Genomic DNA, 27558 nt, shown 5'->3' with positions numbered 1-27558 from the left:
ATGCTATTAATTCTTGCTGCTCGGAAACTGAAATATCTATACAGGGCTTCTTTTACAGGGAAATACAGAAATCTGCTTGTTAACCTAGCTATGAGTATCACATAAGCATACCATATATTTCCCCATTTCTTATGAGTATATGAATGCTGTCAGGCCATACTATCCACACTTGATGACTAGTTTCTTCCACTAATCGTCAAGAAGACTAAAATTTCATTTTTAAATTTAGGCCTTAAAGGTTTTCAGAGGGGAGGAAAATACTGAAGAGAATGTCTAGAGTTAAAGATAGAACAGTAGTCTAGGATTTACATGCCACGTAAGAAGAGGACAAATGGAATCGCTGTAAGTTTCAAACAGGAAAACAGTATTATCCAACTGTGTTGGTAAGAACTCTGGTAGCAATGTCGAAAATGTATTAGAGGAAACAGAGTCAAAGTAAGAGGCACCAGGTGGGATCTTAGCAAGGGTGAGGGGGACATGAAGTGAAACACTGCAAAAAAAAGAGGAAAGAAAAATGTTCATAATGTATTTCACAGGTAGACCCAAAAAGATTGTGTATCTAATTGCATATAGATGGTAAAAAAAAATTGGAAGAAGTTAAAGATTATGGTGAAGTCTCTAACTTTGACTTGTGACCAAATATGGCAAAAATGTCAAGAACCAAAATAGTAACACGGAGGAAGAAAACAAGTTTGGTATGGAGCAAAGGCTAGGTTGGGAGAAAACACAGAATATCATCATATAGATATGTCCAATAAATAGCTAAAAGTACAGGCACGATTCTCAGGCAAGAAGTCAAGGACAGAGGGCAAAGGGAAAGAAAAGAGATCCAAGAAAAGAATCAGCAAAACAGAGAACTCAAGGAAGAACCAAGAAAGGAGTGTAATATGATGAGAGACAAGGAAATTTCCAGGAGGAAGTATTTACAGCACCTGAGTTCGCTATGGCATCAGGAAGCATTCATATTGTGGCCATTGTATTTAGCACTGAGAAGGTTTGGGAATTTTTTCAAGGAGTTTCTGTCAATTACTGAACACAGAAGTCTGATTTCATAAGTTAAGGAACTGAAGAGAACTCAGGTTACTCTTTCTGGATGTTTGAAAATAAAGAGAAAATGTGCCCATTCAGCTCTAAATCCTGACAGATTCTAGGAAGTGCAAGTCTGTCACTACTGAATAGAAAAGGGGAGAAAACAAAAGGAATTAAAGGTGACTCCAAAGTTCCTAAATTTGATTGATGGGTAGTGATTATGAGGATCCAGCCACCTCAGATGCACAGTCCAATACAGCAGCCATGAGCCTCAGTGAGGCTACTGAGCACTGGAAGTAGCGAGTCCAAGTTGAGATGTGTTCTCTGAAACCCACACCAGATGTTCAAGACTTAGCACTTCAAACACGGTAAAATGTCTCATTAATAGTTTAATATTAATTACATATGGAAATAATATTGGGGATATACTATGTTGAGCTGAAGTATATTATTAAAATTAACTTCACCTATTTCTTTTTACTTTGTTAATGTGCCAAGCAGACAATTTAAAATTACACAGAGCTCACATTATATTGCTATTGGACAGCCCTGATCTAGAGAATGAACACTGGAATTGGAATAAGGGCAGGATTCAGAAAGGTTCTGTCGAAACCAGCCCTTCTGAATCACATTAGGGTAAAGTTTATGAAGAGGTCACCCAGGACAACTTCATGATGGTATAACTTAAGAAACTAAGGTCCTAACTGATTAGGTTGCTTACTCAGGTCCTCTGGCTAGTTAGAAGCAAAACCCAAACTATAACTCACCATGGGTATTACCTCTATTATTCCACCTCTTGAAACATCAGTGAAAATTTAAAAGTTTGAATTAAAAAATGTTAACAGTAGCTGGGCTGTTATATACATCCATCTCGTTCTATGCCATGTCCAATAAAATCACTTGCTTGTAGCAAAAAACACAACCTCCAAACATATTAAAATCATGACCTCAATAAACAGTGTCCTATGTTCACCGCTCAACCCATATTGTAACTAATCTTTTAAGGTAGCCATGCTAGGTTTTGCTTTTGTTTTGGACATATATTCTGAGCAACACAACTCCACATTAAAGACAGTATCATCCATTCAAGCATATGTCTCTTAAAAAATAGTTTTAAGAAAACATTTGAAAAAGCTCAAAGAATTCACTTCTCAACTCTTGCGTTGTTGTCTGCCATTCAAGATTGGTAACTCACTAAAATATCAGGGCTTTTTATACTCATGAGAAGTTAAAAATTACTAAGTTCAAGGACTTCCCTGGTGGCGCAGTGGTTAAGAATCCACCTGACGATGCAGGGGACATGGGTTCAAGCCCTTGTCCTGGAAGATCCCACATGCCGTGGAGAAACTAAGCCCGTGCGCCACAACTACTGAGCCTGCACTCTAGAGCCCACGAGCCACAACTACTGAGCCCGCATGCCACAACTACTGAAGCCCATGTGCCTAGAGCCCATGCTCCACAAGAGAAGCCACCACAATGAGAAGCCCGTGCACCGCAACGAAGAGTAGCCCTCACTAGCCACAACTAGAGAAAGCCTGTGTGCAGCAAGGAAGACCCAACACGGCCAAAATCAGTCAATCAATCAATCAATAAATTTATTTTAAGAAAGAGGTCTATTTTTTTAAAATTACTAAGTTCAAAGTATAACTACAGTATATATTAATATATATTTCAAATTCTTGCAGAATTTAAAGTCTGACTTTGCCCAATGAAATCTTCAAAGCTCACTCAACCTCTATGTTACAGGTCAGCCACAGTTTCAGGATCTCCAATAATTATAACCAACCAAAACTCTCTGGTTGTAATTTCTTCAATATTCCAAGCTGCTATAAATCTGTTTAAACTTCACATGTAAAAAAGGGCACAATTAGGTTTTTAATGACATTTTCTTTTCAAGTTAATTTTCCATGAGAAATTGAATAAACTTATTGCTTTAAATGGTACATAGTACTTAATTCTGTGAGATAGTTTCTTAAGCTATTAACTACCAAAATTATGATAGTTATTTTCATTGTACAGTTATTGCTCCAAACTACAGTGCTGAAAAATGAAAAGATTAGGGAGCATGTTTATTTCATTCTATATATATACACCCTGCATTTTAATAAAACTACTATTGGTATTCCAAAATGACATTATTGAGAGAAACAAAGAATACCAGCTTCCATTTCTTGACTATGTGCTATCTCATTGTACCACACTGATAAAAGGCTGATACAAATCTAGCTAATGGAGTCAGGCATGCACAGAGCCACTGTGTTTTCCAAAGAGGTGTTTTCAATTCTGAACCACATGTTTTCGTTTCTTTGCTTGCTGTTTGTGACCGCTCTTCACATAACTGGAGTTAGTGTATTCATCTATTTTAAAGGTATTCTATTCCAGATTCCTATATGGCAGCCTGTCCACTGGCTGCTGTTAGTTCCCAGAAGTACATATCCAGGTATCTCATTTAAAGCAGAGCTTCAGCACATTTTTAAAAGACTTTTCCAGTTTTCCCTGCTTGTACTGGCCTCCTTCAGCTTACTACACATACTAGGTGTTAGGTGTCCCACTGTCATCTACCATAATGCAGCATGGTGTTACAGACACTGCTCCTTCAGTGCTTGCAGACCCAGTCACAGTGCTGTTTATGTCAACCTGCTCCATAAAAAGAGTAACTTGCAGTTCACGGTGAGGAAATCACATAAATATCTGTGGTACATTCAGTATCAATACTCAAAATTTTTTACCACAGGCAACATTTTATATGCCTTCAGTTAGTATAGAGCCTATAATCTACTATAAAGGATTTTCTTTATTTCCTTAACTCTCAAAGGATCACTAAGAGATAAGGTCACAAAATTCAAGAACGGTCTTCCATTTTTCACTGCTAGCAAAAACGTGGCCATGTTTAAGACTTGGCTGGTACAGACTAACACATGATTCAGACATTGTTACGCTCCCATGAAGTGAAGCTTTGACACCTTGTTCAAGATCAACAAACCTACTTAACCACTTCTCCCACACAACTATTAACTCTGGCCTCAGAACTGTTACACGTGCCATCTCTGAAACTCTCGCTTCTTCTCTGGTCAAGCATGGACCACCCCACCTTTAAAATCGGATTACAAATTCACACCTATTTTTCTTTCAGCTCCTCTCCCTTCACTAACTCATTGCTTTCAGTATCATATCAGTAGTTGTTCATGTGGCTCAATAAACTCACACACCAGGTGTGCGGATAGAAACTATGGAGAGAAATTATGTCTGCTATTTCTGCTGTGCCACCTGACAACATTTACCACCAAACCATTTTAATAGCATAAATTTTAACTGTAAGCCTGGATGTGAAGTGTTTGCCAGTTTTCATGATATAAACACTCCCACCATGACTGACTTCAAGCGACAAAAATGAAGTTGCTGAATGTGGGAATGGGAACATTTAGGCAAACTGACTCTTGGGAACCAGTGCAAAGCACTGTACCATGCTTGGCACAATTGCTGATTTATTGAATATCAAGCTTCCCTTCTAATATGCCCACCTGTTACATTTTTGACAAGTTTCAAAAATGTCTCTTTTCAATTTGGCTCATTCTAGACACACCTATCCAGTGGAATAGTAAGTTCCATGAGGAAAGGTGCTTTTCCTGTCTATTTTCTTTACTGCTGTATCACAGTAGATAGTTCTGTACCCAGAGTAAACACCTGGAAAATATTTGCCAAATGAACAAACTCTCAATAATTTAAATATAAGAAAATACTATAAATATCCAATAGAAGCTGTGATATGCCTCCCATCATAAAATAAATTTAACTTACACATGTGGGAAATAAAATCATAGAGAAAAGAACTGTAAAATTAAAAGTTACCTTAAAATTATCAGGTGCAATCCCTTCATTTTATTAAAAAGGAAAACCTATCCACAGAAGTTAATTGACAAATTAATTGACATAAAGTCTCACAGTGCCAGAGTGAGCCTAGAACCCAGGTCTCTTGGTATCTGGTCCAAATCTTTTTTGGCTACATAATCATTAACTGCCCCTTGGGTTATTACCTATTTGAGCTATTAACCTGTTGGGAAGCTGCTAACATTATGAAAAGCAGATTTTTTTCATTGGTTTTCAACATTAATATACAGTGCAGAACTGCATTTGATATACTAGCTAATAAAAGAAAAGCCAAGCTAATCATAAGATATCAGTGACAAAGAGAGACTAATTATAAAGTATAGTTCTCTATATATCAAATGACCTTTTTCTCAGCAAAGCATCATAGGAGCTGAGATTAGCTCAATTTCTATATTCACAACATCTTTAAATTTGGAATCATCTATGAACTTAATTATCTTAGTTATTATTCCCTCTAGCTGATCATTAGTACAGAGGTCATATAAAATTAGTCCTTATGTTGATTCTAGAAAGATTCCAAGATCTTCTCTTAATTCAGAGGCATAAGAAGCTTCAAAAATGGCCAAGAATCTACCAACATCGTTATAAGATTTCAATTATTTATATATATGTTATACATACAATTATACATATGTTATATATATATCTTATTGGGCTAACTAGAAGTGTATCTCAATTAAGGTCTTATTAAAAACACATAAGTAAAAATCCCAAATATTGTCTAAAGAAATACTTTTTCTTCTAAGAATCATAATATCCTGTACTGAATTTCTATAAATGATTCAAGTAGGTTGACAGTCTCTCAAGTTGTTTCTATTATGAAACAGATAAGTAGAACCCAAATGTAAACAACTAACCAATAACATATACACATAGTGAAAATTACAGTATTTTAACAAATTACATGTTAGATATTTTTCTCATGAGAAAGTCTCTATTTCATTATTTGCTACCATTTTTAAAATCCACAAAAAAATAAATGTGCAAAAGAATCATAACTCCTTGAAAATGACTAAGAACAACACTCCCTCCGTTTCTAGAGCAAAGTGAATATTCGAAGATAATTTCAGGAGGTTACGTTCATTAGCCAATATTCCCCTAACACCTAAGGCAGTTCTCTGATATTTTTCAGTATGATCTTATTACTGTCTAATTATCCATATTGCTTTTCATCCTTTTTGTTAAATGGAAATTCACAGCAGTTTAACCTTTCATTCAGAATCATTAAATACACCCCCCCTTCACTGATAATTGGCCTCTCTTTTTTATTTTTATACTATCTTTATTGGAGTATAATTGCTTCACAATGGTGTGTTAGTTTCTGCTTTATAACAAAGTGAATCAGCTATACATATACATATATCCCCGAATCTCCACCCTCTTGTATCTCCCTCCCACCCTCCCTATCCCACCCCTCTAGGTGGTCAAAAAGCACCGAGCTGATCTCCCTGTGCTATGCGGCTGCTTCCCTCTAGCTATCTGTTTTACATTTGGTAGTGTATATATATCCATGCCACTCTCTAACTTCATCCCAGCTTACGCTTCCCTCTCCCCGTGTCCTCAAGTCCATTCTCTAAATCTTACAGCCAGTTTCTTAAAAGGACTTTATTTGAATGTAGTGTCTCTGAGACTGTCCTCAATTCTTTTCATTCTTTTTTTTTTAATCTGCTCTGCTGTAGTTATTTCCACTATTTTATCTTCCAGGTCACTTATCTGTTCTTCTGTCTCAGTTATTCTGCTATGGATCCCTTCTAGAGAATTTTTAATTCATTTATTGTGTTGTACATCATTGTTTGTTTGCTCTTTAGTTCTTCTAGGTCCTTGTTGAACATCTCTTGTGTTTTCTCCATTCTATTTCCAAGATTTTGGATCATCTTTACTATCATTACTCTGAATTCTTTTTCAGGTACACTGCCTATTTCCTCTTCATTTGTTTGGTCTGGTGGGTTTTTACCTTGCTCCTTCATCTTCTGTGTGTTTTTCTGTCTTCTCATTTTGCTTAACTTACTGTGTTTAGGGTCTCCTTTTCACAGGCTGCAGGTTCATAGTTCCCATTGTTTTTGGTGTCTGTCTCCAGTGGCTAAGGTTGGTTCAGTGGGTTGTGTAGGCTTCCTGGTGGAGGGGGCTGGGGCCTGTGTTCTGGTGGATGAGGCTGGATCTTGCCTTTCTGGTGGGCAGGTCCACGTCTGGTGGTGTGTGTTGGGGTGTCTGTGGCCTTATTATGATTTTAGGCAGCCTCTCTGCTAATGGATGGGGCTGTGTTCCAGTCTTGCTAGTTGTTTGCCATAGGGTGTCCAGCACTGTAGCTTGCTGGCCGTTGAGTGGAGCTGGGTCTTGGCGTTGAGATGGAGATCTGTGGGAGATTTTTGCCGTTTGATATTACGTGGAGCTGGGAGGTCTCTGGTGGACCAATGTCCTGAACTTGGCTCTCCCACCTCAGGGGCACAGGCCTGATGCCTGGCCAGAGCACCAAGACCCTGTCAGCCACACAGCTCAGAAGAAAAGTGAGAAAAAAACAAAGAAAGAAAAAAATAAAATAAAGTTATTAAAATTAAAAATATTAAAAATTTTAAAATGTTAATTTAAAAAAAAGAAAGAAGAGAGCAACCAAACCAAAAAACAAATCCACCAATTATAACAAGCATTAAAAACTATACAAAAAAAGGAAAAAAAGACAGAACCCTAGGACAAATTGTAAAATCAAAGCTATACAGACAAAATCACACAAAGCAGCATACACATACACACTCACTAAAAGAAAAAATGGAAATATATATATATCTTTGCTCCCAAAGTCACCACCTCAATTTCGCATGATTCATTGTCTCTTCAGGTATTCCACAGATGAAGGGTACATCAAGTTGACTGTGGGGATTTAATCCGCTGCTTCTGAGGCTGCTGGGAGAGATTTCCCTTTCTCTTCTTTGTTCTCACAGCTCCTGGGATTCAGCTTTGGATTTGGACCCGCCTCTGCGTGTAGGTCGCCTGAGGGCGTCTGTTCTTTGCTCAGACAGGATGGGGTTAAAGGAGCAGCTGATTCGGGGCTCTGGCTCACTCAGGCCGGGGGGAGGGAGGGGCATGGATGCACCGTGAGCCTGCGGCGGCAGAGGCCGGCATGATGTGGCACCAGCCTGAGGCGTGCTGTGCGTTCTCCCGGGGAAGTTGTCCCTGGATCGCGGGACCCTGGCAGTGGCGGGCTGCACAGGCTCCCAGGAGGGGAGGTGTGGATAGTGATCTGTGCTCGCACACGGGCTTCTTGGTGGCGGCAGCAGCAGCCTTAGCGTCTCATGCCTGCCTCTGGGGTCCACGCTGATAGCCGCAGCTCGCACCCGTTTCTGGAGCTCGTTTAGGTGGTGCTCTGAATTCCCTCTTCTTGTGCACCCAGAAACAATGGTCTCTTGCCTCTTAGGTCCAGACTTTTCCCAGACTCCCTCCCGGCTAGCTGTGGAGCACTAGCCCCTTCAGGCTGTGTTCACGCCGCCAACCCCAGTCCTCTCCCTGGGATCCGACCTCTGAAGCCCAAGCCTCAGCTCCCAGCCCCGCCCGCCCCGGCGGGTGAGCAGACAAGCCTCTCGGGCTGGTGAGTGCCAGTCGCCACCGATCCTCTGTGCGGGAATCTCTCCACTTTTACCTCCGTACCCCGTTGCTGCGCTCTCCTCCGCACCCCGTTGCTGCGCTCTCCTCCGCGGCTCCAAAGCTTCCCCCGCCGCCACCCACAGTCTCTGCCCGCGAAGGGGCTTCCTAGTGTGTGGAAACCTTTCCTCCTTCACAGCTCCCTCCCAGAGGTGCAGGTCCCGTCCCTATTCTTTTGTCTCTGTTTTTTCTTTTTCCCTACCCAGGTATGTGGGGAGTTTCTTGCCTTTTGGGAGGTCTGAGGTCTTCTGCCACCGTTCAGTAGGTGTTCTGTAGGAGCTGTTCCACATGTAGATGTATTTCTGATGTATTTGTGGGGAGGAAGGTGATCTCCACGTCTTACTCTTCCACCATCTTGAAGGTCTCCCTGGCCTCTTTATTAACTGATTTCCCCCCTTGATTTACTACAAATCTTTTTGTATGCATTTTGTTAATAAATTATTTACCTTCTTTCAACTCAACACACTGTCACTGTTAGCAAAGCTTTCCTATTATTTCTTCAAGTTCTTACTGCTCTTTAAAGATGCTTTAGAATAATAAATTTTTAATAAACCTGGAATATTTTAATGATTCATATTTAATTCTATGGTACAATTTATGTGAGACATACTACTCACACTTAAGTATTTCCTATTGTATTGTCTTAGTACTCCACGGTAACTTTCCCACAATCCAAATACACAAATTTTGCAATGTAACTTATGACCTCTAAAAACCACAGTGAGCCGTATTACAATTATCATATCCGTAGCCAAATCAAACTGAGTCAGCCTCTCTGTCAGCAATTTCAAGAGCTATACAATTTTTAATAAAGTGCAACCTATACTTATTGTGCCTTCAGTAAATATCAATGTGACCTCCGAATGTGAGTAAACCTGTCACTAGATTATGCAGAGTTACCTTTCATAATAATGGGTCATTGAGGCGTCTCATTAATATAAATAAACAATTACCAAAAAAAGAAAAAAAAGTATTCCTGTTCTTCTTGGAAAGAATGTTTTCCTTAACTCCAAAACACTGATAAAGTTTGGTGGCTATTGCTTTAAGCCCTTTCCTTTTCTTATCAGCAACAGACACATTTCCCAAGAACTGCCACCCCCTCTCCAAAACAGTGCCTTTTTTTTTTGTAAAAGGGAAAAAAAAAAAAGTGGGAAGGTAGCTACTGACCTTAGATCAAATAAGGTGATATTTAAGTTTCATTTTGAGATTTCTTCCACATTTCCGGGACCTAAGCTATGAAACAGAATATGGGATCTAGGATCATTTCTTTTCTAAGAACAAGTGCATAGTGTTGACTGGTGGGAAATGCATCTGAAGTTGACAAAAGAGATGGAGATAACCAGAACAAGATTAACCATTAGAGCCAAAAACTCAACTCCCAGAATAAACGACAAGAGATAAAGAAATAAGATTTCTATAGCTTTCTTATTTTGAATAATTTTAAACAGAAAGGAAAGGATTTTGTGCTCATCCTCTTGTAAAATACCTGCCAACTTTTAATTTTTTGATTTTCAATAATTTCAACCTTAATAAGCACTATTCATCTGATCCCTTTGACTAAAAAAGCTCTGGTGTTCAAAGTCTCCTTACCTATTCTAAAATTTCTGTTTAATGTACCAACATGGCTTCTCTTCTTTACAAAAATCAATTTTGACTCCAGCTTCAAAGGTATGGAACAATATTTTTTCAATATTCTGAGGGATTGATTCTTATGTCTAGCTCTCTAACAATTCCATCTGGATTCTAAAACTATTTTCATGCAATTTTTTAAATGGAAGAGATCTTAGAAATCAACTAGTCTATACCTCTTACTTTGCAGGTGCTAAGACTTGACCCTAAGCATAGTTAAGAAAACCTATCCCAGGTCACTCAGCCAGTTAATAAGTGATAACAGCTGAAAGTAGTAAGATTTCCTGAAGCCTACTCCTATATTCTTGCACCAACGAACTGGCAGGTAGAGGCTTACAAATTTGTTTTATGTAAAAGAAAATAATAACTTAATTAGTTAGGCAAGTAACTTAATAAAAGTGTTTTTCAAATGCTTAATAAGAATCTTGTGTAAAAGTTCATCTCCTTATACATTCTAAGAGCAGTATTATAACTGTTTGTATCTTTTCATTGCTTAACACAATTTTCTATTGCCACTCTAACAAATTAAAACAAACAAAGGGGTTTAAAATTAAAACAACCGCCATTTATAATCTCACCGTTCTCCAGGACTGAAGTCTGGCAGGTTCGGCTGGGTACTCTGCTTAGCGTCTCAGAAGGCCAAAATCAAGCTGCCGGCTGGTCTGGGCCCTTATCTAGAGACTAGGGGAGAGTTCATTTCCAGGATCATTAGGTTGTCGGCAAAATTCAATTCTGTGTGGGACTGAGGTCCTCATTTCTTTGCTGGCCTTTGGCTAAAGGTCATCTTAGTTTCTAGAGGCAGCTTGCTTTCCTCTGCTCACGGCCCCTGAATCTCCAAAGCCAGCAAAAGCACATCAAATCTTTCTCCCGCTTTGGATCATTCTGACTTGTTCCACGGCATCTTCCTAACTTCTTCCTCTGCCTCTGCTTTTAAGGACTCCTGAGATTACATTGGGCCCACCTGGATAACCCAGGCTAGCCTCCTCACTGACAACTGAAGGTCAACCTTAATTACAACCACAAAGTCCCTTTGCCAGTACAAGGTAACATATTCATGGGCACAATATCCCATCATATTCACTGTCCTGGGCATTACGGCATGGAATCTTGAGGACCAAAATTCTGCCTACTACACTTAGCACCTGTTTTACTAACATAACCTTAAAGATTTACATTTTTTTAACAGATCCTATTGTTCAAACTTAACAACTCTAACAAAAATGTAAATTTTCACCCCTAACATTTATACGTCCATTTCCAGGAATGGCTCAGCTTGGCCCTGCTTAGGTCCAATCACAGGGCCAGCTTCGTAGGGACATAACCAGTGCAATCACCCATGGGCCTGGACTCAGAAAAGCCCCACACTTGGGGCTTAATTAATGCTCTTCAGGTGCTATCTTGAAATTCTTAATACTTTGTTTTGTAAGTAAAGTCCTATAGACAATGGAGCATGTACTGAGGGTTTGTTTGAAAAAGAGTATATTTCTCTTTCAATTTTGCAGAATAGTTCCAATAGGTACAAAATTCTAGGTTGGGATTTTTTTTTTCCTTTAGCACTTTAAAGATGTCATTCAGTTCTCTCCTGTATCCCCCCAATTGAAAAGTCAGCTATTATTTTTGCTTCTTTGAAGGTTAATATCTTTTTTTTCCTTTTAAGAGGTTTCTCTTTTTTTTGGTTTTCAGTGGTTTGACTACCTACCCTGTGCCCTAATTGTGGTTTTTCACTGTATTTATCCTGATAGGATTTGTAGTACTTCTTGATTCTTTAGGTTGATATCTTTCATGAGTTCTACAAAATTCTTAGCCTTTATTTATTCAGGCTATTCCCCTCACCCATGGCCTAAATATTTTCTAACTGACCTATCAACCAGTTCACGATCCTCCCCACAGCTGTGTCTAATTTGCTGTTAAACTCATCTACTGAGTCCTTCACTTCAGTTATACTAGTTTTCATTTCTAGAATTCCTTTCAATTCTTTTTCTAGATTCTGATTCTCTAATGAAATCCATCTTTTCATCAATTTTTTTAATATATTGATTATAATTATTTTATAGCCCATGTCTGATAATTCCAAAAGCTAGAACACTATGAGAATGTTTCTAATGATTGTTGTTTTATATTTTTTTAATCTTGGTCCTGGCTTGCAATAGGCATGGTTTATTTTTATAGAATGTCAGGTACTGTGTTTAAAACTTACAGAGACTCTGCATGATGTCTCTTGTTTCTGGCAATGACAGAGAGTTAAAGTAAAGGCAGATCACCTTAAAATCAATTGAGTTTATCAGAGGCTGCATTTCAATTTTTGTAACTTAATAGTCTATTTCTAGTTCTCTGTAACTCCTAGGATGTAGCCCTTCAGGGGTCCCAATTAAAAGTTTAGAGTGTTTTACCAGGGTCCTGCATCTTCCTCCCTGAATTCTAGTTTGTGACCTCTTAGCAATGTGAAACTGCCAAAAATTACACCCAGCATCTCCCATCTTAGCTGCCGCTGCTTGGCTTCTCAGCCTCACAGCCCGTACTGTCATTAAGTGACAAATAACCCAAGGTGAAAAGTGGCGCTGAATACAGGGCTCACCTCAGTGTGTTTCTCTTCACTCTGGGATCTTTGCCCTTTGGTAGTACTACAATGCCTGTAGATACTCTTTTTAATATAGCTTTCTCATTTTTTCAGTATGGGCCTTAGCTTGAAATAAACTAATCTATCATACCTGAAAGTGGAGATCAGATGTTGGTGATCTTAATGGCCTCGCTTTATGTATGCATCCATATCTTACTGGTTCCAAAAGTATTAAAGACAGGTTGACATACCTATGGGATAGTTTTATCTTCTGCTTGAAAGCTAAACCATTTACTTCTTAAATTTTTCAATTATTTCTCTGTTAGAATTATTATTTCAACTTATATTCAAATGTTTCTCCTTAATAGTTCAAGCTGACTCCTTATGTATAACATAAAAGGTGTATTTGGGAGCATTTGGGAGCACCTTCATTGTAAATGCTGTCTTGCACTTTTTTTTTAAATAGGGTAATAGTGTTCACAGAGACTGGATTTTTTTCACAATAAGTTACGTTAAGTACCCACTATTTCAAAGAATGCTGCATGTATAACTTTGTTCTTTGACAACGTCTAGTCATCTCTCAAACCATACAAGATTTATGAAATGGGTTGAGCAGAAGCTATGGATATCTCCTATAGTTACATTGCCATAAAATCTCAATAATTCAAAATTGAAATTTATGATCACTGAAACATTTCTATGCTATAATTTGAGCCTGAACTAAGAAAAGGTTTTATTGTATAATTAAATGTATAAAAATTGTGAAGGCAGTTTATCCTACTCAAGAAAGGAAATTGCTTTTAAAGGACTACCTTAAGGGCACCAACTTTCTGTATGCCTCTGAAGAGTATTTATAAAATCAGTTTAATCTATATCAGACAATAGCAACAATACTTACATTGTCTCATTTTTTAAGTATTATTTGTAAATATACTTTGTAACGAATGCAAATTATTATGTGTAATTGAAAGTGCCAAAAACTAAATCTCTCATCAAAACAAATTGCAGCCCAGGATTTCACTCTCCAGCATTTTTACTATCAATTAAAGACAAAAAACAAAAACCTAGGCACTTCTTCCTACCTATAGAACCTTTCTTTGAAAGTCATGTTATTTCTAAATTTGTGCTCCTGAAATGCATATTAACTACAAACTCAAAAAAAAAAAATTTGGCTCTAAACCAAAAAAAAACTAGGAATAAGTATAGATAGACTAGTATCACACTAGTAATCACAATTATGTTCTCCCAGCTCAACAGATTAACTGGCTTTTATACAATTATAGGTCATTATTCATTATTATCATTGCCCTGGGCATTTGTTTCAAAACATGAATTTCGTATTTTAGCAGACTGCAATTAATTTCCCTTGGTGGGTCAAGGGACCTTTAAATATTTATAAGCGCTCAAGACACAAACGAAGTAGCACCTTTCCCCCGCCCCCAAGGGTTCTATTCTATTTCATCTATTTCCCTGGCTCAATTCTTCATAACTCTTTGGTCATATTTACTGCTACAGACGTAGCCATCACAGTCAGAAAATGGCAATTAGTTTAGCATGTTGCAAGAAAATGGCAATTAGTTTAGCATGTTGCAAACCAGCTGTCAAAACTGTATGCAGACTGTATGTTCATAATAAAGTATTATTGCTATTAATAAAGAGACATTTCAGGAACCACTGTATCAGAAATTTCATTACAGAAATGGGGATAATCTGATAGATGCAGAGATACAAGGGTCTGCATGACTTCTTTGCTAAGAATGAGTAAGTATCCTCAACCAAACCATCACCACAGTATACAGAGGCTTTATAGTTTGACAGTAAAGAACGCTGGATTTGATGGGAAGCCCTTCAAACCTTCGCTCTTCCATTTACCAGCCAGCTGTACGTTCACAAGCAAGTTACTTAACCTCTCTGTACCTCAGTGTTCTCATCTATAAAATAGGAATAACAACAGTCCCTACTTTACTGGGGTTTATTTTAATGAGGATTAAATAAAAATGAATGTAGAACTAAGCCCAGTGACTGGAAAATGATAAAGTCAGTAAATATTAAAAATGTTGTGAGGCACATGAAAAGATGCTCAACATCACTAATTATTAGAGAAATGCAAATCAAAACTACAATGAGGTATCACCTCATACCAATCAAAATGACTATCAACAAAAAGTCTACAAACAATAAATGCTGGAGAGGGTGTGGAGAAAAGGGAACCCTCCTACACTGTGGGTGGGAATGTAAATTGGTGCAGCCACTGTGGAAAACAATATGGAGGCTCCTTAAAAAACTAAAAATAGAGCTACCATATGATTCAGCAATCCCACTCCTGGGCATATATCGGAAAAGACAAAAACTCTAATTCAAAAAGATACATGCACCCCAATGTTCATAGCAGCACTATTTACAACAGCCAAGACATGGAAGCAATCCAAATGCCCATCAAGAGACAACTGGACAACAGCCCAGGACCAGATGGCTTCACAGGTGAATTCTATCAAACGTTTAGAGAAGCGCTAACACCTGTCCTTCTCAAACTCTTCCAAAATATAGCAGAGGGAGGAACACTCCCAAATTCCTTCTAGGAGGCCACCATCACCTTGATACCAAAACCAGACAAGGATGTCACAAAGAAAGAAAACTACAGGCCAATATCACTGATGAACATAGATGCAAAAATCCTCAACAAAATACTAGCAAACAGAATCCAACAGCACATTAAAAGGATCATACACCATGATCAAGTGGGGTTTATTCCTGGGATGCAAGGATTCTTCAATATACGCAAATCTATCAATGTGATAAACCATATTAACAAATTGAAGGAGAAAAACCACATGATCATCTCAATAGATGCAGAGAAAGCTTTCGACAAAATTCAACACCCATTTATGATAAAAACCCTGCAGAAAGTAGGCATAGAGGGAACTTTCCTCAACATAATAAAGGCCATATATGACAAGCCCACAGCAAACATCATCCTCAATGGTGAAAAACTGAAAGCATTTCCACTAAGATGAGGAACATGACAAGGTTGCCCACTCTCACCACTACTATTCAACATAGTTTTGGAAGTTTTAGCCACAGCAATCAGAGAAGAAAAGGAAATAAAAGGAATCCAAATCAGAAAAGAAGAAGTAAAGCTGTCACTGTTTGCAGATGACATGATACTATACATAGAGAATCCTAAAGATGCTACCAGAAAACTACTAGAGCTAATCAATGAATTTGGTAAAGTAGCAGGATACAAAATTAATGCACAGAAATCTCTGGCATTCCTATATACTAATGATGAAAAATCTGAAAGTGAAATCAAGAAAACACTCCCATTTACCATTGCAACAAAAAGAATAAAATATCTAGGAATAAACCTACCTAAGGAGACAAAAGACCTGTATGCAGAAAATTATAAGACACTGATGAAAGAAATTAAAGATGATACAAATAGATGGAGAGATATACCATGTTCTTGGATGGGAAGAATCAACATTGTGAAAACGACTCTACTACCCAAAGCAATCTACAGATTCAATGCAATCCCTATCAAACTACCACTGGCATTTTTCACAGAACTAGAACAAAAAATTTCACAATTTGTATGGAAACACAAAAGACCCCGAATAGCCAAAGCAATCCTGAGAACAAAAAAAGGAGCTGGAGGAATCAGGCTCCCTGACTTCAGACTATACTACAAAGCTACAGTAATCAAGACAGTATGGTACTGGCACAAAAACAGAAAGATAGATCAATGGAACAGGATAGAAAGCCCAGAGATAAACCCACACACATACGGACACCTTATCTTTGATAAAGGTGGCAGGAATGTACAGTGGAGAAAGGACAGCCTCTTCAATAAATGGTGCTGGGAAAACTGGACAGGTACATGTAAAAGTATGAGATTAGATCACTCCCTAACACCATACACAAAAATAAGCTCAAAATGGATTAAAGACCTAAATGTAAGGCCAGAAACTATCAAACTCTTAGAGGAAAACATAGGCAGAACACTCTATGACATAAATCACAGCAAGATCCTTTCTGACCCACCTCCTAGAGTAATGGACATAAAAACAAAAATAAACAAATGGGACCTAATGAAACTTCAAAGCTTTTGCACAGCAAAGGAAACCATAAACAAGACCAAAAGACAACCCTCAGAATGGGAGAAAATATTTGCAAATGAAGCAACTGACAAAGGATTAATCTCCAAAATTTACAAGCAGCTCATGCAGCTCAATAACAAAAAAACAAACAACCCAATCCAAAAATGGGCAGAAGACCTAAATAGACATTTCTCCAAAGAAGATATACAGAATGCCAACAAACACATGAAAGAATGCTCAACATCATTAATCATTAGAGAAATGCAAATCAAAACTACAATGAGATATCATCTCACACCAGTCAGAATGGCCATCATCAAAAAATCTAGAAACAATAAATGCTGGAGAGGGTGTGGAGAAAAGGGAACACTCTTGCACTGCTGGTGGGAATGTGAATTGGTTCAGCCACTACGGAGAACAGTATGGAGGTTCCTTAAAAAACTAAAAATAGAATTACCATATGACCCAGCAATCCCACTACTGGGCATATACCCTGAGAAAATCAAAATTCAAAAAGGGTCATGTACCAAAATGTTCATTGCAGCTCTATTTACAATAGCCCGGAGATGGAAACAACCTAAGTGCCCATCATCGGATGAATGGATAAAGAAGATGTGGCACATATATACAATGGAATATTACTCAGCCTTAAAAAGAAACGAAATTGAGCTATTTGTAATGAGATGGATAGACCTAGAGTCTGTCATAGAGAGTGAAGTAAGTCAGAAAGAAAAAGACAAATACCGTATGCTAACACATATATATGGAATTTAAGAAAAAAATGTCATGAAGAACCTAGGGGTGAGACAGGAATAAAGACGCAGACCTACTGGAGAACGGACTTGAGGATATGGGGAGGGGGAAGGGTGAGCTTTGACAGGGCGAGAGAGAGTCATGGACATATACGCACTAACAAACGTAGGAAGGTAGATAGCTAGTGGGAAGCAGCCGCATGGCACAGGGATATTAGCTCGGTGCTTTGTGACAGCCTGGAGGGGTGGGATAGGGAGAGTGGGAGGGAGGGAGACACAAGAGGGAAGACATATGGGAACATATGTATATGTATAACTGATTCACTTCGTTATAAAGCAGAAACTAACACACCATTGTAAAGCAATTATACCCCAATAAAGATGTTAAAAAAATTTTAAAAATTTAAAAAATAAAAAAAAAAGTAAATATGTCTACCACCCACAAAAATAAAATAATAACTATCTCCAGATACTGTTATGAGAATTAAAATGGCATACACAAAGCACTTAATGCAAGGCCTGACATACAGGGGTGCTCATTAAATGAGAATTCCCTCACCCTAACCTTCTACTCTAAAACTGAATGCTGGCTCAATATAGAATATTCTGTGCCCTAGCCTTATTTCCTTCCCTTCTACCCCTACTACAAACTATAGCCTTTTCCCCCACCTTCACAGCTCTACCTCCTGGCTTCCTATCATCTATAAACTTCACTGTGCGGACTTTTAGAAGCCATGGAACCTCTTAGTCATGACCTAAGTATGTGGTCCTAAGAAATGAAGAGAGCTGTGCCTGAAAACTTCCTTCTCCTCTGACCCTGTCTCATCCATCTCCCCAGCAGTTGCCACTGCTGCAGCTTCCCCGGCAACTGCCATCAACAGCAATGCTTCCTCACCAGAGACAGACTGACCCTCCAACACTGAAAAGGATCATTCTACAAAATAACTGGCCAGACCCTCCAAAAGTGTCAAGGTCAAAAAAGAAAGAGTGACCAAGGAACTGTCACAGATTAAAAGAGACTAGAGAGACACGAAAAATAAAAATGAAATATAGGATTCTGGGTAGGATCTTGGTATAGAAAGAGGACATTAGTGGGAAAACCAGTGAAATTCAAACAAGGTCTGTAGAGTAGTTAATACTATTATATCAATGTCAATTTCCTGGTCTCCGTAATTGTCCTGTGGTTGTGCATAATGTTAAAATTGGGGGGATATAAGATGAGTAAGGTCTGAGGAGCTAATGTATAACATGGTGATGATAGTTAATAACACTGTATTATACAATGAACTTGGCTAAGAGAGTAAATGTTCTCACCGTAAATAGGTGATGGACGTGTTAATTAACTTGATGGGGGGAATTCTTTCACAATGTATACATATATCAATTCATCCCAGTGTACACTTTAAATATATTACAATTTTGTCAATTTTACCTTAATAAAACAGAAAAAAAAATTAGGGGTATATGGGAACTCTCTATACTATTTTTACAACCTTTCTTTAAGTCATTTCAAAGTGAAAAGTTAAAACACTTTTAAATGTGATTATTTGAAACTTTATTATGAAGGAACCTCTGTCCCAATGGATGGTAATTGATATATCATTATAAAATAGTGCTACTTATGCTAAGTCTATGGCAGTAAGGCCATCACACAGGTTAATGAAAAGTCGATTCCAAGGTATAGAAAATCCACCTTAATCACCACTATTAGTTTGCAAATCCACTAAGAGAGTATGATGTCACCTACTTACACTCTAACACTGAGGACTTGATGACAGCAAATAATGTTTTGTGCGACCAGTAACGTTATCAAACAAATACACCATTTGATTTAACATTACTGAATAATGTGCTTAAACAGTAGCCCCACTGCTACCAACAGAAAGCAAGTGACAGGAAAAGGAAGAGATGCAAAGAAGCGTATTCCAATATGCACACTTCCCCCACCCAGACCTTCCTTGGTTTTGGAAACGGGCCTTGGTCAATAAGCTCTGAATGAAATTTCTTACAATAGAAGTCTACTCTGCTACATCCTGTGTTCCTGTAACATGAATCAGCCCATAGGCAACTGGTGAGAAAGAATGGAGAAAGAATTTTCAGTATAAAGCAGAAGCTGCACTGGTTCACATCTGATTTTCTTCCCGGATCATTAATGTTTTGCCTCATTAATAATAACAGTGGAAGGCTAAGTACACTAAAGGCAGCAAAGTAAGAAGGAATCAGTATTATACATTCAACCTTTCTCCTAGAAGTGCTTAAAGCAAGGTTAACCGGGATCTTTGTTTTCATTAAAAAATAAAGTTATAAATAAATAAATAAAACAAAGTAACACAAAACAATGAGCTGAGCATACATCTCTGGGATCAGTACATTTTGTACAAAGCTTGCAATCTTTCCTCTACTTGCAACTTCTGGTAATAATGCCCCTGGCCCTTGTAAATATAGATAGCCTCAACCCTTCCTTATATAGTCTTCCATCAAGCTACCTTCACCTTTTTTAAGTAAAATCCGACATTTACTGCAGTGTTTATTTATTAGAAAGTTCATATGTCTTTTAAATGGTGCTATTGGAATTGTTGTTATTTTCATTAGTGCTCTGGTTACAAACATGCATAAGCCCTAGCAACTTAAGTATGAATTTACGAACTACGTTTTCCAGAAATGCATATATAATATTATCATAGAAATGCTGCATTTCCACATACTCTGAATACATAAAATGCTGTCCGAGGATAATTTAAAATATAAACTGTCAAACTACCTTGTTTCCAAAGATTACTTATATATCAATAAAATGTGTTATTAATACCAATATTATATTTATCGTATTTTATATTTAGCCATAAATGCAAAATTTAGTCATGCATTTCCCTATTAGTCACACATTTCTTACATAGATAGGATATTCTAATGTAAGGACATGTGTCTAGAAAGCATTTTTGTTCTAAAACTAAAAAGATACTTTAAACAGTGTCTTTTACTATATTACATCATGCTAAAGAAGATTTTAGTATAAGACTTTTGGTTCATAAAAAGAAAGCAACAATTACTGCTTAATGATTATTTGTTATTAAATAACATGATACCAATCACTAAGCATTCTTATATGTAAATAGTTCCTGCTAGGAACAAGCATTATGAAAGAAAATTTGTGTTATTTGTACATGAAAGAGATATAGCACAATTAACTCATTAAAAATACAGTTCAACCGAAGTAGCTACAATTCAGTATATCAACCTTAATTTGAATACACTATTTCTGAAATTAATTTATATAATAAATATCAATTACTTTAATATTTACGTAAATGAATAGTGTTCTCTTTTTTACATAGTCTATAATATGCTAGGGTACTGTTATGGACCCATGCAACCCTGAATTTTAAGGAGCCTTTTTTTTTTCCCAACTACCTATTCAAATTCACTTGGTTAGAGATAGTCAGTATGTTTCTCATAGAAAAAAGTTACTGCACGATTGTCTGCTTATAGTGTGACCTCTTTCACTTGGGTGGGTATCCTCTCCACCACTAAGCGAGGATGTAACCTTGTCAAACCAAAGGCAAAAAAATAATGAGTGCACGACAGGCTAACCCAGCATGGAAAGGTTGTTAAGGAGGTTGCAGAAACAGTTCCCTGAATGACAAAATAAAAGTATACTCCAAAGAGTAGGTTAATATTAAAGAAAGCACTCAAGAACATGAGAAGCATTTAATTCCCATCCTTGGATGGCTGCCATACAAAACTTCACTCAAATTTATTTCATTAGTTACTTACCAGATTTACTTAATATGTTTTCAAATCTTGGTACAACAGGTTTGACTGAGACACATTTAGAAAATATCTACTTCCACAAAGTACTAGCCAAAGGTAAGTATGAACCAGTAGATAACATTTTGCTTTTACCAATTATAAATTATCACCCAACAAAAAACAATCATTCCAATTCAAGAATCAGAACTATAAGTTGGAAGTCTTCACCAAACAGGAGGATTTTTACTATCACTAAACAAGTAACAGTAATTGCTACATTAATTGCCACCCCAAAGCACTAACTGGCATAACAGGGAATCATATTAAAACATTTTTATAAGTAGCTGAAACCAGCAGAAATTAGGCAAGTTCTGTTGCAGTCTTCTCAATGTAAATTTACTTTTAAAATGAACAAACAAATCTCAAGCATGTACTAGGACTATCATTGTGTCAGTTATGTACATTTTGACATTTCTTTTCTACACTATGAAATTTTTGTTCTGGACCAGTCTTAATACTTTAACAGAGAAACAGTGCCACCTTTTGGTCCCATACAAAAGCCTCCAGTCTACTAGTCTTCCAAACTTCCTTTTTTCAGCTAAATTACCGATATATATAAATGCCACTGAATTTCATGTCACAATTATCATCGTCTAGAAATATTTTGTAGCTACACAAGCTAATAAACGATGAGAGTAACTTAACAGTTGCTTCCAAAACGTGGAATTTCAAAATACCAAGTTCATGTACTCTAGATCATCAATATAATAATTTCTAATCAACATTTCATTAAACACGTTCTACCAAATCCAGGTATATCAGTCAACTGATATATTTTAAGTATAAAAGAAAAATCCTTTCTTATAGCACTGTTACATTTCAAAATTGATTTTGAAAAATGCATTATATCAATATTTTAAATGGACCTATTAATTTAATAATTGACAATATGGTATAAACAGTGAATTACTAGTTAAATCAGATAATTATAAATAATCTTATATATGAATATAGTATGTTTCTGATTTACTTACACTAATGACACAATGTCACCACGTTGTACTTCAAAATTCCTCACTTTCCAGTGGTTCAAAAGCACCACATCAGATGACTGGCTCCCCCCAGGATTCAAAGAAGGCTAAAAAATAAGATGAAAGAGACACATCTATCATTTGTATTTTTCAATCTTCATGGTTCCTTGCACTTCATAGCTGTAGTGCAGTGCAATAAAACATTTCTAATATGGTAGCTTTCAACAAATTGCTGTTCTAAAATAACTGCAAATGATGAGTTTTCAAAAAGGCTCGTTGGGATTCTTCACAGAGAACCAGAAAAAATATATATATTACCAATACTTATTTGAAAGGAAAACGTGCTAGATATTCAAATCTTTACTAAACTCCAACAAAGAGCATGGAAACCTGTAAGAAGAATTAAAAGGAAAAAGTGAATCAAACCTCCCAACAAAATATTTGGATAGGATCTAATTCCACAGTAAGTACACATTATCGTTCCATCTGGAGAAAAGAAGAAATAATCTCAAATCAACCAGGAAAACACCCATATGAAGAAGTAAAGGGACCAGAAGAAACGAGTGATGGGATAATCTTGGAAAATATGGGAATTTGCCAATTTGACCTCTCTTTTCTCCAGAGAGCATGCAACAAGGGTCCTGGCTCCAGTTTAAGCCTAATAAGTAACCTTCACCTTAGGATTCAGACAAGTCTAGATGTGCCTAAGGATTGATGGGGCAAAAACTGAGAAACATTTCATGTAAGAATTCATCTGAAGGTCAGGAATCATCTAGGCATAAAAAACTGACTGAGGAGCCATAAAGCCAACATACCTGTCACCTGGACAGGGGTGCAGAAAAAGCCAATGGATATCAAGTCTGAAACCTGAGGGTGGACAAAAGAATGAGAAAAAGTAGGAAAGTTTTATCACCATTGACCCTCCAGGGTCTCTGAGAACGTCATAGGGGAAACAGCAATTTCTGCGGTGGTGGGAAAGGTACCAAACCACAGCTGAGGCGCTCCACCTTCACAGATGGTGGCCGCAAGAGGAGACACAGCCACAGCAACCAGGGCAGGAGCGAGGAAAACAGTGCATGCCAGACAACAGCCCATCCCTGGAGCAGTAGTGACATACTCTTTTTTAAAGATTCCTGGTATTACTTGTAGGTTCTACAAAGCAGATATGGGCAAAGCTGTGGAAATTTTGCATGGGGGCTATTATCATGATCTTATTTTTGACTCCCCAGATTTTTTGTGGCCAAAAAATATTGGTTATCCTTGGGGGTCTCAAACCCTTCTACAGCTTCTGCTTTATGTGACTCCTTTATGTGATAATGCCTAAATATCTCTAACTTTAGTTTTGAATTCCCTGCTAATCATCACTTGACTATCTGACATAAAATTCAACATGATTAAATGGAATTTGTCATCATTTCCTACCAAAACAATTTTCTTCCTTATTTTCTTACGTCCTTATTTACCATTTTCCCAGTCAACCAACTTAAAATCTTAATTATCTTTTTACTTCATATCCAACCAGTCACCAAGCTAAAGGGATTTTCTTTTCATAATATCTTTCACTTATGGCCCATCTTGTCTCCTCTCTACCATCATATTTCAAGCACCAGTCATCATATAACTTCATGCACCTATACTAGTCAGTCTCTCACCTCCAACTCAAAAGTGCATGATTCTATTTCTTTATAACTATAAAATCTTAAGTTACTTAACTTTATTATACTCCTATTTCCTTACTAGTAAAATGGTGATATTTAGTAACTATTCTCTAATTAATAATTAAATAATAATAATAGCCAATATTTGCCGAGTACTTACCACGTGCAAGACATTGTTCTAAGGGCTTTACAAATATTAACTTATTCGGTGAGATCATGCATTTAAAGTGCTTAGAATAGTTCTTAGCCCATAGTTAAGCTCTCAATAACTTCTATTATTGATATTACTAAATCACAACTTTAATTAGAGGTAGTTTTGTACCCTTTCCCCAGGTTCCTCCTCTGGCTCTATCCCTCATAAGGAACAGAGCTGATATGGCAGGATAAATCCAAGGGGCTTTGTTGGGCCATGGTGCTAGGGTATGGAGCTTTTGCCATCACACAGTAGGGTTAAGCTGAAAGTCACGCTTCCATAAGGGTTTATTCTTTCTCACCCATATTTCCCATTCATATTCTCTATTTCTTCCTCTCCCTCTCTGTCTTTGAGTTCTGTATCTTGCAAGTCCTTTCCCCTTATTTCTTTGTATTTCTCTTCCTACATAACTGCTGTGGCAAAGGCGGCCTGGGGGAGACCACCTGCACATAAAGAGAAAATCTCCTTTCTACTGCACTTGCTCTGGGTCCATTTCTTTTCCTTGCCATCAGAGTAGTGAAGAACAAAAGTTATTTAATTATTTCCAACTGCTCTTCCTTAGTGTCTTTTATTGTTTTTCAAAAGTTTGTGATTACAACTCTTAATAAGAAAGACATTTTACACTTTACCCAATACACACATGCACTAATACACACATCTGAACAAAATGCCACAAAATAATAATTACCTTTACTTCATACACCCTGATATTTTCTTTGTCTCTTAATCCATATTTTTAAAATTCTGTCTATAGCCAACCATATTAATTTCCCATCCACTATTATTGATTTGCAACCTACAAACCAGTTGTAGCCCACAGTGCTAACATCATAGCTTTAGATGATTCTTCTTTAACCATTATCCTATGAAGGCTGCTTTCTTCTGGAATTCTACCATCAGTTCTTTCATCTCTGCTTTATATTATTGCCTTAGAAAAGATCATCAATATTCTCAGTTGCAAATACCACCCATATACCTACGACTGTTAAAAGTGAAGTCCCAAATCACTTCCTCCTCTATACTCAATACATAGCACTGCATACTACAACACTTCGCATACTGTGATGTCAGTTTTATTAACCTGTCTCCACATCTAAACAGGAAGCGCTTTATCCATTATTGTGACCCCTAGTTAAATTTATACCCTACCCCCCAACTGCATTTCTGAAATTCTAGAACATAATTCTAACTGGTTGCTGGGCATCAAATTTGATCAAGCCATTCCCCTACTTAAAATCCTTCACTAGCTTCCTGACACTACCAACATGACTGTCTTCAACATAAAAATCAAGAGACATATGATCTGCAGGACCCTACCAATCCCCACTTACATAGTTCCTGCAAGTTAACACTAAACCACAAGCAGTGCTCCCTATACACAGGTTAGTTCCTCACACTCCCAAGGCATCATCTAAGCAAAATTCCTGCCTGAAATGTTACCCCTCTTTCCCTCTTCCCACAATCTGTTTAACTCATACTTCAAAACAACACTTAAGGGCCCCGCCCCGTCGCCACGTTGTTCCCTCGGTGCTGGACGGGAGCAACTGCAGTCGGACCCGGGCAGTGCCGCCGACGCCTCCTGCGCACCGGGTCCTCGACCTTCTCCCTTTCCTCACTGCACCCGGACGGGCTGGCCCGGAGCTCCTGGGCTTCCTCCGTGTGGCCGCGAGAAACTCCCTGCACTCCTATAATGAGCCTGGCACAGTGGTGAACGGCTTTTCCTGCGGTCCGTGCCCAAGTGGATCTTCCCGACAGCCCTAGAGATACTGATGATATATGAACTGAACAATTAAGGGTTCTGAAATCAGAGATGTTGAGATTAAAAATGGCAGGAAAATCACTGTTTTTTAAAGTAATTCTCCTTGGAGATGGTGGAGTTGGGAAGAGTTCTCTAATGAACAGATATGTGTCTAATAAGTTGGATACCCAGCTCTTCTATACAATAGGTGTGGAATTTCTAAATAAAGATTTGGAGGTGGACGGACATTTTGTTACCATACAGATTTGGGACACGGCCGGTCAAGAGTGATTCAGAAGCCTGAGGACGCCATTTTACAGAAGTTCTGACTGTTGCCTGCTTACTTTTAGCGTCGATGATTCTCAAAGCTTCCAGAACTTGAGTAACTGGAAGAAAAAATTCATGTATTATGCGGATGTGACAAAGCCCGAAAGCTTTCCTTTTGTGATTTTGGGTAACAAGGTTGACATCAGCGAGCGGCAGGTGTCTGCAGAAGAAGCTCAAGCCTGGTGCTGGGACAACAGCGACCATCCTTACTTTGAAACAAGTGCAAAAGATGCCACGAATGTCACAGCGGCCTTTGAGGAAGCAGTTCGAAGAGTGCTTGCTACCGAGTATAGGTCAGATCACTTGATTCAGACAGACACAATTGGTCTGCACCGAAAGCCCAAGCCCAGCTCATCTTGCTGTTGAAGTTAGAGAGGTTGCCCGTGCGATCTAACTAGCTCATACACTTGCACAGATAAGCACAGGGTGGAGACGAGAATTAGTGTTTGCAGCGATGGATCATGTACTCATAAAATTAAACTAACCATATTACTGCCTTGTTAGTGGGCGGGAGAAGGGACACATCCACTCACAGGAGACTCTATTTACTCAGTAATGGCACCTTACATTTATAAGTTGTAACGGTTGTCTAATAATTTTTAATTTAAATATGTATGTTACAGAGCTAATAAATGAGATGACCAAGACTTTATAATTAAAACAAAACACTTGAGTGTTCTAGAAGTTACTGTTTTTTCCCTGGGAAAATGGAGAACTACTTTTTCTATGTGTATATTTTTATATAATTAGCATTCTGTTCCTGGTTCAGGGAAAACATGTCCTAAAGCAATAATGTTAGATATTAAAGATTAAAATCCAGAAAAAAAAAAAACTTGAATTCCATGAGGCAATCTCATAGGAATTCTTTCCTATCACTCCTTATCTCTCCTCCCCATTCCCATCTTCAGTCTCCATTAGGTGATCAAAACTCCCAAGTTCCCCATCAAAACCTGTGACTGCTGCTATCATAGCAGTTTTAAGCACATATTATAATTATTGGATTCTCTCTCTCTCCAAGAGTCCATAAGCATTTTGAGAATAGATTATTTCTTATGTCTGTGTTCTTGATACGTGGGCAAGTAAGGATGTTAATAAATTTTAGTGGAAATAATTTTTTAAAAATCAATTAATGAAATTTCCAAAGACTCCCCAAATCAACATGCCCAAAACAGAGACCATATTCCATCCTAGCCCCAAAATATACTTCTATACTCTCCTCCTTAGTTAACAGTATCACCACTCGCCTTATCCCCCATACTAGAAAACTCTTGAGTCC

General features: G+C 37.7%; 1 protein-coding gene and 1 pseudogene across 2 annotated transcripts in view; one reads left to right on the top strand and one right to left on the bottom strand.

Annotated features, from left to right (window-relative positions):
• IMMP2L (inner mitochondrial membrane peptidase subunit 2) overlaps window positions 1–27558 on the bottom strand; it is a 935747-nt gene that overhangs the window by 829596 nt on the left and 78593 nt on the right. For both annotated transcript variants that reach the window (XM_022583030.2, XM_089917009.1), the window contains exon 4: window positions 22370–22473. In XM_022583030.2, the coding sequence (XP_022438738.1) occupies window positions 22370–22473 (104 nt within the window). The remainder of the gene's footprint in view (window positions 1–22369; window positions 22474–27558) is intronic.
• On the top strand, window positions 25956–27489 carry LOC111179435 (ras-related protein Rab-9A-like; annotated as a pseudogene).

The sequence above is a fragment of the Delphinapterus leucas genome, chromosome 9 (genome assembly GCF_059928025.1).
Source record: "Delphinapterus leucas isolate spDelLeu-1000000601 "Yukka" chromosome 9, BTC_Dleu_Yukka2, whole genome shotgun sequence".
Taxonomy (NCBI): domain Eukaryota; kingdom Metazoa; phylum Chordata; class Mammalia; order Artiodactyla; family Monodontidae; genus Delphinapterus; species Delphinapterus leucas.
This window is presented reverse-complemented; position numbering and strand designations above follow the sequence as displayed.